General features: G+C 32.5%; 1 protein-coding gene across 1 annotated transcript; it reads right to left on the minus strand.

The window, feature by feature from the left end:
- Positions 1-12,797: 12,797 nt before the first annotated feature.
- LOC149572516 (glutathione S-transferase U7-like) lies at positions 12,798-14,265 on the minus strand. The gene is made up of 2 exons (XM_089811536.1): positions 13,766-14,265; positions 12,798-13,307 (listed from the first exon to the last, which is right to left on the minus strand). Exons 1-2 carry the CDS (start codon positions 14,075-14,077, stop codon positions 12,948-12,950), a joined length of 672 nt encoding a protein of 223 aa, XP_089667662.1. The 5' UTR covers positions 14,078-14,265; the 3' UTR covers positions 12,798-12,947.
- Positions 14,266-16,402: the final 2,137 nt, after the last annotated feature.

Here is a 16,402-nt window from a genome sequence, read left to right on the forward strand (position 1 = left end):
TTACCACATCAGCTTATGAACATTTGAATCTTCCCAAACAAGAAATGATAATCATAAGAAGCCTTCCACTTAGGTTACAACAAGATTTTTGCATAGAAGAATACACAATGAGGACTATCATAGAATTCATGAATTCATTTTTCCATACATAGTGAGGACTATCATGGAATTCATTTTTCCTCCAAGTTAGACAAGTTCATCATGGATTACGAGAGAAATATAAAAAGGTTACTTTCTTTTCATTTACTGTATGGGGTATTTCATGAAACTTTAATGCTATGTACCAATGAAATGGTGCCAGAATGTACCAATTGCATAGCTTCACATATATCCTCCAATTTTTTTTTTGTGGAATACAAGTTTGAGATCTCTCATTTGCAAAGATGTTATCGAATCTTTCTAAAACATTAGCTATTGCCAAAAGGCCCTCTAGTACATCTACTGCCATTGAATGTATCAAGATTTTAAAAACTTTGAATCTTTCTTCTTGAGTGACAACTTAGCTTCAAATGCAGACTCAAGATTGCTAGAACTAGAAACATATTTATCATAGTTATCTAGCTCAAACACTATCAACCTTCCCACTAGAGCATCCAAGGTTAGATCTTATTATTTGGATCACATCTCATATCTTGAATAGTTGACACTCTAATTGCATAGATAGGAAGAAGGGTTCTGAGTAACTTTCTTACCACTGTGACATCATCAATTTTCCCTCCAGAGGATTTGATTTTGTCAACATATTTTGTAGTGTTTTCATCTTCTCTCATCTTCATTTGATCAAACTAACCTCTTTAGATTTTTGCCTTGGCTCTTCTCACATTATCATCACCTCCATAGATATCGTTCATCTTTTTCCACATCTAATGAGAAGTAGAAAACCCTTTGGCTTCATCAAATTCAACATAGTTAAGAGTAGATGCAATGTCAATCATCATAATGTTATGATTCTTCTTTTCAACAATCTCCTCCACAGTCAATGTTTCAGTAGGAGCTTTATACCGAGCATTCAAATATTTCAGACCTAAATCACTGATGGTTGCTAGATGTAGCTTCATAAGTTCATGTCATTTCTTAAAGTTATCCTTGTTCAACTTGGGAATCTCTGTCCTGTAAGACATCCCGATGTTTAGCTTAGGTCCTTGAAACCTTCTCTACAAGAACCAAAAGATTTGATACCAATTGTTGAAAATATAAGAGGAGTAACTGAGTGGGGAGGGGTAAATCAATTACCACAAAAATAAATCCTAGATCCCTTACATGTCAATACAAAATATGAACTCTACTAAAATTGTTGTTACTCGGTTAACACGCAGGCACTCGGTTAACACAAACAATATGTTGTAACTTGGCAAGCACTATAATAACAATTGATACTCAACAAATACTAAACATGAAAGTCTTCAAATATTAACTATGATTAACCTTAATTAACTTAGTTGCATACACATAAAAGAAATAGTATGAACACAAGTGACACCAAGATTTAACGTGGAAACTCAAATTGGAAAAAACCACCAATTACAACTAGCTACTATTTTTCACTCCTATGAAGTGAGCCTTGCTAGGAGCCAACTTTGTTAAAGGTTAAAAACACACTATTAGGTGTGACCTTATTAGAGGATTTAATCACCCTATTAGGAGTGGCCTTGTTAGAGGTTTTTAGAAACTTCAATCTAGAAATGTCACCTTGTTAGAGGATTTAGAAATAGTTGTTAGGCTAACTGTATTAAGATATTTGAATCACTTCTATAATAGTTAGAGAGTAACAATAAAATGACCTGATTGGTAATGCAACTGTATTGCTGATTGGAGATCTCAATTTTGGCTTGAATACTTAATCCTTCTTGATCAGGTTAATCTTTGCAACCCAAAAAGGATATTCTTCTTATCCTTCCAACTCACTTCCTCTAAGCATCTTCTTATCTTCCACACATTCTCACACATCTTCAATCCTTAACATGACCTTATACTTATATCATATACATTTTCAAGTCAACTTGCATACAACTTCAAACAATAATACTTCATGTCTATAGTCGGACAAAACCAACAAACAAATCTATTAAACTCAATATGTGAAAATAAGAAAATCCTTTGTTAGCCAACCCTACTCGGTAGACAATAACACTAAAATGATTTTCCTATATTAACCTAGTGAACTTGGTTAGTGCTGAAAATTTGTAAATTTCCTTTGGTAACCAAGTGATCTCAGTTAGCACTAGTTCCATCCAACTTTTCCTTTGTTAATCGAGTGAGCTCGGTTAACATTGAACTTCTGTGAACTTCTCTTTGGACCTCGAGTGAACTCGGTAGAGATTGTCTTTTGAACTTGGCAAACACTGGACTACTTGGAAGACACATGAAATTGTCTTTATTGCCTGAGTGAGCTCAATAGACATTGATTGGTAAAGATATCACATTTTGTGTAACATCAAAGATAGTATAATATTGATCAATTGTTTTCAACATAGTGAACTATTTTTATCTCTTAAATAATAGGGGCAGTCAGATGCTGGGTGGGAGAAAGGTCCTAAAAAATAAAAAATAAATTTAATTGATGACTATGTCACCTACTTGGGTGGGAGACATGTTTTTGAAAAGTTAACTACTATAGAGATAAACATGACAATAGTACCAGGAAATGGAAATGAAAACTCAACAAATGGGAATGAGAGGTGGGATCATAGAGAATATCACAAAATAATTCAATGCTTGGTGTGTGATTTTTAAGCCTAGCCCACCCAATCAAGAAAATATAGAAAAATAATTAGTAATTTCATTGAATGGTAGATTTTTGATAGACCATATGTCAAACAAAAAAATATAAGAGTGTGTATGATTATCACAATGAATATTATTAGTAAATAGTGGGTCAAGAACATTAGTCCCAACATTTAGATGGCAGGGAATAATATTGTTTGAAGATTTATTTTATTTTATTTCCCATTATTTAATAATGTCAATCGTACTTGTCTTGTGACATAAGTATAGATGTACTATGTGTAAACACCTAAATCTAATTACATCATTTAAGTAATCCTATTTAGTAATCTCCTAAGGAACCATTGATTAAATATTAAATATTTAATTAACTCAATGCCATCCCCTAGTTAATTAATTCAATTGATTGACTATAGTCCAATTGATAAAATTGAATTACAACCAAAAGTTTATTTATCAATTAAATCCTATTCTCCTATTAAATTAAATAATTGTACCATGCCTATTTAATTTAATTTCAAATCCCCTTTTCTTAAATAAATCATTTAATTAATGAATCCCCAACCTCTAACTATTCCTAAATCCCTATTATTAGCTAAATCCAAACCATTCAACCATGCTAACCTTGCTAAGCCAACTAATTAACCCACCTCATTAATACTAGCCCACTTGCATCCCTCTAACATGGCACTTGCATTCTAATCCCCTCCTAAATTAAGCCTAATCCTTTTCCTAAACATGTGCACAACTTTAAGAAAGTCTTAACAATACCTAAGTCAAAGCAAGTCAAACTCCCATCCCATCCCTCTTACATTCCTATCCAAATGACTTAAAGGCTCTTAAATTCACTTTAAAGCCTCTTACATCCCTCTTCCACACTCCATATCCTTCATAACTCCCTTTGACCATAGGATCCATTTTGACCATCCCCTCACATCCAATCCCCTATGGATTTGAGAGAGCACAATCCATGTGCTTCCCTCTCCTTGAATCCTAGCCTTTCCTCATCCTTCCTCCACCTTTTTATCTTGTCCCTCCATCCTCAAATCCTTGGCCTATAAATGAACCCTTTTCCCTTCACAATTAATCATTAGCTCTTATACAAACTTATAATGCCCTTTTAGAGAACAAACCACATAACCATATCCTTACCATGCAAGAATCTATACTCACCTTATACTTCATGTTTCACCATTCGAAGGCTCCCATCAATTGAAGGCCTTTATAAATCTTGAGCATATGTATCACCATCTTGGAAATATCTATTAATCAAGGGAAGGTTGGAGTACTACTTGGTGATTTGCATTCCCTTTTACATGCTTTTCTTAGTCTAATCTATACATTGATATGTGATTGGTTTGTGAATTGTTTCAATTGATTAATGTTCTTTTCACACTAGTTTTCATAGGACACACTATTGTCTTATTGCAACATTGAGATTATTTTTTACCTTTCCTTGAAAGTTTCTTTTCAAACGGCTATCTTTTGTCTCATTTGATCTCTATCATTTAAACTATCATTGTGCATGTCTACATTATTGTCCATTATATATAATTTTAGTAATGGCTATTGTGATAAATTAAGGGCATTTCTTATTGAAAGGTGGTATATGTGTTTTGAGGGTGACTTATTTAACAATTTATGATTTTGTAAGAGAAAGTGGATTTCCACAATCCATAAGATCATCTACACAAATTGTTTCTAATTTTTATTGTGTAAACAATTTTGCAAATGATATGACTTAATATTGGTTTATCTAATTGTATTATTGATCATGCTACTCTTGCAAGGGTTGGTATGATTAATAATAATAGGAATTAGATTTACTAGTCATATTGTATTGTTGATTAGGTGACCTTTGCTTCATGTCATTGTGTGTCTGTGTTGAGCATTATTTATTAATGATTATCATACTTTCATATGTTATCAATTTTATACTTATTAATTTATGCACCTCATGTTATGACTACTTTAGGATTTTAGACAATATGAAACTTATGAATCATATTAGCTCATGTGTGCCCTATTGAGAAACATGAATTTAACATTAATTCAACATGTGTTTCATTTAATTTCTAACTTATATATTCAAAATTATTTTAATTGATTATACAATATTCCTCTAGCTGAGTGAAAACTACATTTATGTTTTATATGGGAGCTATCAATAATGCATTGCACCATTATTCATATTCATTATTGTGCTAAGTTATTATTGTCACAACTATTACTCTATAAACCCATCTTTTCTTACAAGCTTTAATAGTTTCAGAAACATAGAGTATCAAATTACACAACCCCAATGTGGATGGGAGGTTCATTTTGAAATTCAATATAAATCTCAAAAGCTAAGGATAGACATTGATGTTGCCCCTTCAAAACATGGTCAAGTTGATGATGTTACTTCTCACATAAATGAAGTTTTTGGGCATATTGTTTTACTAATAATAGATCTATTTCTTAAATGAATTATGATAGTTCCTAATTTTATTTTTAATTAAGATTGCCAATTTGTTTTTGATCATATGCTCTTATTTTTAGAAATATATATAATGTTGACTACGCTAGCATGAGTGTTGGTGGGTGGTCTTACTTATTAGATTTCTAGTTAGCTTCTTTGATTAGGACTTATTCTACTATATATACTCCACTTATCCTAAGTTTTACTCTCAAATGTTCTATTTGTAATTAGGATAGATTAATAAAAGTTTAGTTATGTTGGTCATAGAATCATACTATAATATATGACACCCAAATGTAATTGAAAAGAGGTCTTTTCTTATTTAAATGAAACATGAATGCAAAAAATGCCACAACTATTGACAATGATCACAACCATTGACATAGACCCATTGGTCTATTTTCTCTTTGATAGTCTTGCTTAGATGAATAAAGTGTATCAATTTTCCTATTGTTGAAGAAAATATTTATGAGACTTGTATATGTAGGAAAGAAGTTTATCAAAATTTGGTAGAAATTTCTTAACACAATCAACATTGTAGAAGCATTGAAGCCAAGCATGAAGAAAATGAGTGTTTTGAGGATCTATCAATTTCATCCCACCAATTTCTTTACAAACATGAATCCAAACAGCTCAACAACCCAACACGAGATCAACATACCCAACTGACTCCCCTCTGAGGAATGGCCTCTCCTTCAGAGCTTCTTCCAAAACCAACATCTCTCTCTCTCTCTCTCTCTCTATATATATATATATATATATATATATATATATATATATATATATATATATATATATATATATCACTAAAATCAGAGGAAAACTACAATCGACCCACCATTTATTAGCACTCATAGGTCTAAAATTTCTACCTTGCTTAGATGATTATTGCTATGAAATTTAGACCTATGATTTCTAATAAATGGTGGGTTGATTGTAGTTTTCCCCTAGTTATGTGTGTGTGTGTGTGTGTGTGTGTGTGTGTGTGTGTATTTATGTGTATACATACATACATACATATATATATATACATACATACATACATATATACATATATATGTGTGTATATATATGCACACATATATATACATATATGCATACATACATATCTATACATATACATATACATATATATATATATTTATATGTTTATATATTTAAATCTATATTTATAGGGGAAAATTGCAATCAACTCACCATTTATTAGAAATCACAGGTCTAAAATTTCATAGCAATAATCATCTAAGCAAGGTATAAATTAGACACATCGTGAAATGTCTATGACCAATATGACCTAAATGAGCATAAAAAATGATATCAACTTTTTGGATCAAATTTGAAGACCCATAAAATTTGAAGACCAATTTGATCTAGATAAGGTTTAAATTCATCTAACGTGAATAGAAAAGCCAAAATGAAGATTTGAAGCACACCCACCTTATCATCAATGAATGCATCCCAAAAGAGAGCAAGGGCTTGTTAATATGGATCTTTGGGCAATAGGGGAGTAGTAGGCCATGTCTCATTTATGTATTGGAGTATTATACGGGACTTAGAGATGGATTTCCATTATGAATAAGTATTAGAAGCTTCTTTCAAACTATGTTAGATTGGAGAAGCAATTGGATTTTATGAACAAGACCTTGATCATAAAGATTATAATTGATGCCCTTGAAGTCTAGTACTATTTATACTCTAAGAGAATAAGAACTTGCCCACATTCCTAAAATATTCACTTCTTCTCCCATGGTGAAGAGTCTCTGGATGCGTTTTCTTCTAAGCAACCTTATCAAGTATTGTCATGAGTTCTTCCAATCAATTTATATATAACTTGAATGTAGATAGTTCTTGAAGCTCCATGTTTAGTAACCTCCAAGAAATATTGAAAATTCTACTTTGACTTGCTAGGATGGAGACAACCTCAACATCCAACCCAACAAATGTCACAATTGTTGAGGTTTAGAACAAGTAGAATAATGAATTATGGAGAAATTAATTTGATCTAACTCCTTATAATTTTATTTCCATATAATACTTTAAAATGATTATATATATAGATAAATGTTGTGTTCAGCTAACTTTATCTATTTTTTGTTTATATTTTTATATATTTTTATAATTATATTACTAGTATATTTAAGGCTTTCATTTTTCACCATTGTGCCTCAATTATGTGTTGCAGATCGAACCCATATTGTACAAAACTAACTCTTAAGATCTTCTAATTTTCAAATGTAAACTTTTTATCGCCTACTCACTTCTTTCTTGCTATGAATCGAATTGGAAAACATTTTGCATGATCTAGTCTTAGATATGAGTATTTGAAGATCTAATTTCATTAGTATTATTGATCAATCATTTAAAATCCTATAAATTAAAAAGGAGAATCACTCTAGGCATATTTCAATTCGGATAAACATAAATCTACATCAACCTTATAATGCAATTGCATGATTAAAGAGTGACATCTTAATGGCTATTAAAATCAGTCCTATGAAAGTGAACTTTTTATCTTATGTTCCTTAGAACCCTCATTTTAGCTTGCACTAAATCCAAACTCATGGAAGGTAATAATTAAAGTACTTTTGAATAATTCAATCTTTCTTTATCTTATGAGAACATAATAGCTTGAGATTTAAATGCAAAAAAAAATTCAAGTCTAACTCAGGAGAATAATCCCCTCTCTCACAGCATTAAGCTAATGTCACTATCCATCACACCTTAGTTATAACTATTTAATGTGGTATTAAAAAAGTAGATTGATATAAAGACAAAGAAGTCCACATAATATTAATATTGACTAAATCAAGAATAATAATTGAGAGTTGTATTATTCAACCAATGCCTTAACTCTAAGTAATTAAGCTCAATTGTAGCACTTGCAACATGGGTGAGATTGATGTTATCTAATCAGCCCCACTAATTGACTCAATATTATTTATGACCGTAATCAAAGACTTCTCAAGGTGGTGGATTATGATGCTTGATACAAAGAACTCAAGAAATTCTCATCTCTAATAATGTTCACAATAACTTAACTATGTAACCACATACTCACTGTTTAACTTCCATAGAACTTTCTATGTTGGCCCTACAAAGAGAAGCGTTGTCTTAATAATGTTCTAGATATCATTCTTCTAATCTACAAGATAGTGTATTAGAAAACAATTCTACCATATATATGTACATAAGTATTAGAAAAGGTCTCTATAAGAATTATTATTATCAAAGGACTTATTCAAAGTTGATCATCAAATGTAAGAATGAGTGCTTCTTTTTCAGATAACATCCAATTAAAATTCCAAATACCTCATATGAGACATGATATTATCACTATCTATATTATTAGCTTGAGTATTTCTAGATTTAATTGAGTAGACCTTTTTTATCCATCAACATTTTAGATGGCAACTAATGACTTATCATCAAGATAAGTGTTTTCTAATTGGTTGAATTAAATAACTAGGAGATATTTTCCACAACAAGTGATGTTCATAGAGGTTAAGCACTAAGATTTCCCTGAGAGGTCACCCATCCTAGTACTACTCCAACTTAAGCATGCTTAACTGCATAGTTTTCTTTCTAGTTAAACTCACTCTTCTTGCAACCTCATTTGTAAAACCATTAGCAAGTGGTGTACGTTTTGAACCATTCATTAAAAATCCTCGTAAGCTCACCAATTGATAAGTTAGAGACATTTTCCATAATAAGTCAAATTGTGATACAACTACTAGGATTTGACAATAGGGTGTTCAAATCATTTATATGATTTGACATTGCAATCCCTTCCTTCATTTTCAGTTTGTAGAGTTTCTTCATAATGAAGATTTTGTTTGCAGCCGACGCCGTTTGATACATATTCTGAAGTTTGTCCCAAACATCTTTCGTTGATGTCTCATTTGAGACATTGAACAAGACATTTTTCGCTAGTGAGAGAAAAATGGATGCCATAGCCTTGTCATCCATCTTTTGCCAATCTTCATCAGTCATTGTAGACGGTTTCTTAGACTTTCCTTCGATTGCAAGAGCCAAGTCTTGCTTAACCAGCAAGGAACACATCTGCACTTTCCACAGGCTGTAATTCTTGCCTGTAAATTTCTCTATTTTCAAATCCTCCATCTTTCCAGAAAATTCAACACTGATTTTCCAATCTACACACCTCGTGCTTTGATACCAATTGAAAGGATTTAAACAAAGAAATTAAATGTCGCAATAAGAAGAAATACACAACACTAGATTTATCTTGGTTCACCACAATAGTGGCTACGTCCAAACTATAGAGTATTGAATTAATAAGAAAAAGTTGTTTACAAAATGAGCAGGAGCAGCATATAAATGGGCTCCAATAATATTACAAATGAAGAGTCTTTGGAAACCAAGAGACTCGATATTGGAGGGAACAAAGATGACTGTTGGCCTTCACAATATCAACAAACTCCCACCTCTGTACTATTTCCAAATTTTTCATCTTCTTCCACTCCTGGGAACACATGACATGATGATAGTTCTACACAAGAGTTTTTTGATATCTCTTCTCATGACAGGAATTTGTCTCTCCATCACGATCAAGCTTGTGAAAGTTTTTCAAACCAAAGTACAAGGGATCCTCTTACTACAATGGGCTATCAGTCAAAGGACTATAATGCTCATCCACCAATGCAGGGTGGGCAAATAGAACTGCAGGACATTAATCTGGAGGATGAGAGTAATTCGCAGGCTGTGCCAATTGATATCCATGGCAATCTTGTCTATATACAGAGTACTCACAGTAAACGTATGTCACTATATCCATTTGAGCATGGTGGAAACTCAAGCCACAATCTTGGCAATACACATGGGCAATTTCAGAGTGTAGGTCCAACTAATCCGCAGCCTGCACATAATTCGCAAGGGGCAAATGAAAACCAGGTTCAAACGCACGTAACGGAGGTGAATGTACAGGGTGCAAAACTCCATCCACAATGTGTTAGAGCTGTTTCATAGGGCCTACAAATTGATTTGCAGGATGTTAATGTGCAGGGTAATCATGGTGGGAGCACAGACCAGCATCTTGGTAATTCACGGGAATAGCTTCATGCAAAGGAGACAGTTTCACGGCAGTTTCATGGCAGTCAAAGACCCTTTCACCATGTAGGTAATATGGCAGGTAGAGGTAACATGTCTCCAAATCAACATAGTTTACATACCGGTTTTGAGGCACCCAATACAAATATATCACAGGGAGAAGGCACACTTCATAATAATCTGTTCTCAAGCAACAGAGAGGGCATTCAACATTTAAACCAGCGAACTAGTGTAACTGGTTCTCCATTTGAATTGGTTCAACCAGAGAATAGAGAACCCCAAATGAGAAGATCCACTAGAGAACGGAGAATGCCGGCTAAATTCTCTGATTATGAATTATTGTACGCTGAAGAAGTAGAGCCTTCAATTCTAGTTTCAGAATTTTCAGAACCGTCTACATTCAAAGTAGCTCTCAATGATGTCAATAGTGATAAATGACAAACAACAATGCGTGAAGAAATGGATTCTTTACTCAAGAATCGAACCTGGAATTTGGTCTCTCTTCCGCCTAATCGAAGACCACTTAGGAACAAGTGGATATATCGTGTGAAAGATGAAGCGGAAGGCAATAAACGCTTCAAAGCCAGATTGGTGGTAAAGGGATTTGATCAAAAACAAGGGATAGATTTCAATGAAATCTTCTCACCAGTTGTCAAAATGACAACTATCCGAATTGTTCTTGGATTAGCAGCTGCATGGGATCTTGAATTAGAACAACTTGATGTGAAAACCGCTTTCCTACATGGTGATGTAGAAGAAGAACTATACATGGAGCAGCCACAAGGGTTCGTAAAGAAGGGACATGAACACCTTTATTGCAAATTAAATCGGAGCTTGTATGGCCTGAAACAAGCCCCAAGACAGTGGTATGTAAAATTTGATTGCTTCATGGCTGAGCATAATTTCACAAGATGTGAATCAGACCCATGTGTCTACTTCAAGAAACTTCCAAGTGGAGAGTTTGCCATCCTTCTTCTTTATGTCGATGACATGTTAGTAGCTGGCACAAACAAAAGAATCGTTAATGAGTTGAAGCAAAAATTGGCAAGCCAATTTGCAATGAAAGACTTAGGGGTGGCCAAAAAGATTCTTGGCATGACAATCACAAGGGATAGGAAAAAGAGGGAAATCACTTTGTCTCAAAAACAATACATTGACATAGTTGTTGACAGATTTGGCATGGCTGAATCAAAAGTAACTCCTATTCCTCTTGCTGGTCACTTTCGATTAAGTTCTGAATTATGTCCTCAAACACAAGAAGAAAAAGAATTTATGGAGAAAATTCCATACAAATCAGCCATTGGTAGTATTATGTATTCTATGGTTTCTACTCGCCCCGACATTGCTCATGCGGTGGGAGTTGTGAGCAGGTTCATGAGCAATCCCGGAAAAGCTCATTGGGAAGCCGTCAAATGGATACTAAGGTATCTAAAAGGCACTTCAGATTATGTTTTATGTTTTGATGGAAACAAAATTCAGCTACAAGGTTACACTAATTCTGATCTTGCTGGAGACTTGGATAAACGAAGGTCTACCACTGGTTACACCTTCACATTTGCTGGAGCTGCGATCAGCTGGGCATCATTGTTGCAACATTCCATTGCTCTTTCTTCAGCTGAAGCTGAATACTTAGCTCTTTCCGAGGGTGCAAGGGAAATGATTTGGCTTCAGCGGTTACTTGGTGACTTGAAAGTTCGTCAAAATGAATATAATCTATTTTGTGACAGCCGTAGTGCGATCTTCATGGCACATAATCAGTCATCCCAACGTCGCTCCAAGCATGTTGATGCACATGCTCACTTTGTTCATCATGCAGTCGAAGAGGGCAAGCTGAATGTTGTCAAGATTGACACCAAAATCAATTCGGCTGATATATTCACGAAGGTTGTTGCCAAAGAGAAGTTCGAATGTGCTAGAACTTCTCTTGGGCTTGTGAAGAAAAGATAGATCATTTTTTGAGCAGGGTATTGGGTGATCAGTTGCAGCATTGGTTGTCCTTCAGGTGGGAGTTTGTTGATATTGTGAAGGCCAACAGTCATCTTTGTTCCCTCCAATATTGAGTCTCTTGGTTTCCAAAGACTCTTCATTTGTAATATTATTGGAGCCCATTTATATGCTGCTCCTGCTCATTTTGTAAACAACTTTTTCTTATTAATTCAATACTCTGCAGTCTGGACGTAGCCACTATTGTGGTGAACCAGGATAAATCTGGTGTTGTGTATTTCTTCTTATTGCGACATAAAATTTCTTTGTTTAAATCCTTTCAAAAAGGAATTCTTTACAATTATGTCTTTAGTATATGTTTTCTGACCCGACTTTTACTGCCTGCAATTGTGATATCTATATTTAATATATAATCATTATCAGCTTTGTTCAATTAAAAATGAAGGGCGTGAAGATTTAGATTTCTTTATTTAATATATAATCATTATCAGCTTTGCTCAATTAAAAATGAAAGGCCTGAAGATTTAGATTTATTTTTTCTGTTGAGCAACATAGTCAGACCAAACACCTTTGATTTATCATAATTAATAGCAACAGACAAATATGAAAAAGGAGATGTTTGTTTATTTAAATGAAATGTGAATGCTAATCAATGCCTGAAAGAGAGCATTTCACTGTTGACAATAATCCCCCCTTGACACAAACCCATTGCACTAATTTTCCTTTGACTGCCTGTTCGGAGGAAGAAAGTTTATCAGTTATCCTTTTGTGGAAGAAAATAACTGCGAACCATGTATCCATAGGAAAGAAGTTTATCAAAATCCGGCAGCAATTTCTTAGCACAATCAAGATTAGAGAAGCGTTGAAGCCAAGCATGAAGGAAAGGAGTGTTTTGAGAATCTATCAATTTCACCCCAGCAATCTCTTCACAAACTTTAATCCAAACAGCTCTGCTACCCAACACAATATCAACGTACCCAACTGATTCCCCTCCAAAGAATGGCCTCCCCTTCAGAGCTTCTTCCAAAACCAACATGTTTGCCACTGTCTCTTTTATCACCTCCTCCTGCTTCTCCCCTTGTGTTCTATATATGTCTCTAAAAGCAGGGGAAAACTGCAATCAAATCACCATTTATTAGCAATCATAGGTATAAAATTTCATCGCAATAATCATCCAATCAAGATAGAAATTAGACGTATTCTGAAATGCCTAGGACCAATTTGACATAAATGAGAATACAAAATGAAATCATCAATATGTTGGATCAAACTTGAAGACCCATCAAGATCAAATATGAGCTCTTCAGGTTCTTGGATTTGCCAAATAACTTTTTGGCAATCATAGGTATACTAGTTATGTCGTTCTATTCTTGATGACAAATCATAGGGTTTGATCCCAAATATCAGAAGAGAAATCTTTAACATCAAATCCAAAACCATGCATAACAATCATCTAAACAAGATAGATATGAGATACATTCTCAAATATAGGGGACCAATTTGATCTAGACGGGCTTTGAAATCATGTGATGTGAATAGAAAAGCCAAAATGAAAATTTGAAGAAGACCCGCCTTATCATCGATGAATGAAGCCCAAAAGAGAGCAAGGGCTCGTTGATATGGGTCAATAGGCAGCAGGGGAACAGCAGGCCATGCCTCATCTATGTATCGGAGGATTATGAGGGACTCAGAGATTGCTTTTCCATTGTGAATAAGCACCGGAATCTTCTTGTAAACTGGATTAGATTGGAGAAGCAGTTGGCTTTTGTTGACAAGATCTTGCTCCTCAAAGATATAATTGACGCCCTTGAGATCTAGTGCCATTTGGACTCCCAGAGAATAAGGACTTGCCCAAAATCCCAAAAGCTTCACTTCTTCTCCCATGGTGAAGAATCTCTGGATGGGTTTTCTGCTGAAATAATATCTCAACGACACCGCCCTTTAAAGTGGATGACAGCCGCCTTTGGATTCTCCACATATAAACACACAAGCGATACACCGACAAAGTTACTACGCTCCTCTATGTTCCGTTACCTCCAAGAGGTGTTGAAATTTTCCCATCCGGCCACATTGGTGATGAACTTTCCCGTCAACGCCACTCGTGAGGCATATTCCCTGGACATGTTACAATTGCTCGGGGCTAGGATAAGATGTGTAGAAGGTTAAGGGGTCCACATAGTTATGGCATTGGCTAAACTCAAGACAAAATATACTTAAGACAGACTAAAGTTTAAATATGTTTCTTGTTCATATTCATGAAACTATGATGAATTTTTTTCAAATTTTTTTGTTGTTTTCGAGCACAAAACATGCAGGCTATGAAGACCAAATGGTGAAAATTTAAAAAAAATCGGTTTGTTTTCGGTTTTTTGAAAGTTAGTCATCGTATAGTCCCGTCCCATAGTTATTGGCTATTTGTCATCTATTGCTTGCCACATAGTAGCTTAGTACTTGCCTTTAGCTTTTATATTAATATATTTTTAATTTAATAAATTTATTATAGTTTATAAAATATTTTAATTAATAAAAATATTAAATAATTATAGTTTTCTATAATGATAGAAATTATAATTTAAAATTAAATTTTATTTAGAAATATACTTATAAATATATATGATCTATTGTATATATGTCATCTGATAATATTTTATTAGAAATATATCAAAATATAAAAATAATAATATTTTTATAATAATAATATATAATAGTATTTCTTAAACTATTATATAATATACAAAATATATCTTTTTAGTATTTTTAATTGAATGATAAAAATTATATTATAAAAAAATACAATATTAAAATATAAAAAATTAAATCAAATCATTTACATTAAAATTATTAAACATTAATGAATAATTTTTTTTAGTTTTACAATCCACTCGACCAGTATAAGAGCTAAATGAATTCAACCAATCAAATCTTAGAAAAATAATTTCTTAAAATTGTAATGTTAGCAATCATGCATCTATGCTATGCAACATATTAGTTTGATATTTTTTAAAAAAATTAATTAATTTTAAAGTAGTAAAAACCAAAAAATTTAATCACTAGTTAAAGTATAAAATTCAAAAAGTATCAAAATAGTACTTAGCCACTGGCAAGTACTAATAAGTGTCACACAATTATAATAGTCTAATAAGATAGAATAAAAAAAATAAAAATTTACCATATTTATTATAATTTAATTAATATTTTGACATTTGATTATTATTTAACATTTAAGATGAAACTTTGTAAAGTACATACGTATTTATATATATGAAAAATAATATTTATAATATTAACATTTTGAAAATTAAAAAATTATGATATAAATGCTACTATCTTAGTGTATTAGTATTTTATTTAAATTGATAAATTATTCAATATGTTGTAGTTATTATTAACATCTCATTAAATAGCCTTTTAAAAAAAGTATATATTACTTCTAAAATTTAATTAAGATGATTAAAAAAAAATATCATTTATTAAGGGACACATGCTAAAATATTGTCTAGTAGAAATAGTGATTTATGGAAATCTGCTCCTATAAGACACCATATATGTGAGCCAATTAAATTGAAGTAAAATTATTTAATTGATTTTAGAAATTAAAAAACTCACATATATACATTAGAAAAATCAAAGATCAAAATTCAAAATTAAAATATAGATTAATTAGTAGTTAAGTTGAAGCCATTGAATAGTATTAGCATACCACAAATACAATAACAATATGTAATAACTACAAAAGAAAAGTTATTAGATCAATTATGAGACTTTATACATATTAGTAGTGTATTTTTGTAAATTAAGAGGTCATTAGGAAATATGACAAGTATATTGTAATTATGAAAGGTTAGAATAATAAACTATGAAAGGTTAAAATAATAACTATGAATATTTAAGTTATATATGAAGACAACACAAAATATTAAATTTTGATGTATCATTTATGTTGGTGTAAATATGTATTTACTATTTACACTTTACTTAAGTTTACTTAGGTTAATGCATTGTTTAATTATATTGTATTATTTTATTATTTATTTTGTGAGACACTTAGGAGTTTGCATACCTTTATGAGTTATCATGTTGACAACACAGAAGTACGTAACTCTAATTTAGTATGTGGTGTCTAGAACACTAGAGTTTGCATCATTCATTGAGTTGTCATGTTCATAACACAGTTATGCGCACTCCCTTTTTAACATGTATGTTGTCTAC

The sequence above is a fragment of the Cupressus sempervirens genome, chromosome 2 (genome assembly GCF_028749045.1).
Source record: "Cupressus sempervirens isolate cs-2001-9-10 chromosome 2, ASM2874904v1, whole genome shotgun sequence".
In the NCBI taxonomy this organism is placed as follows: Eukaryota; Viridiplantae; Streptophyta; class Pinopsida; order Cupressales; family Cupressaceae; genus Cupressus; species Cupressus sempervirens.

Bases quoted from the DNA above. Each gene is read 5' to 3' on its own strand.
- LOC149572516 (XM_089811536.1), bottom strand. From the start codon at position 14,077: ATGGGAGAAGAAGTGAAGCTTTTGGGATTTTGGGCAAGTCCTTATTCT. The intron at 13,308-13,765 runs GCGGGTCTTCTT...ATTTGATTGCAG, and splicing joins CTTCATTCATCGATGATAAG to TTTTCCCCTGCTTTTAGAGA.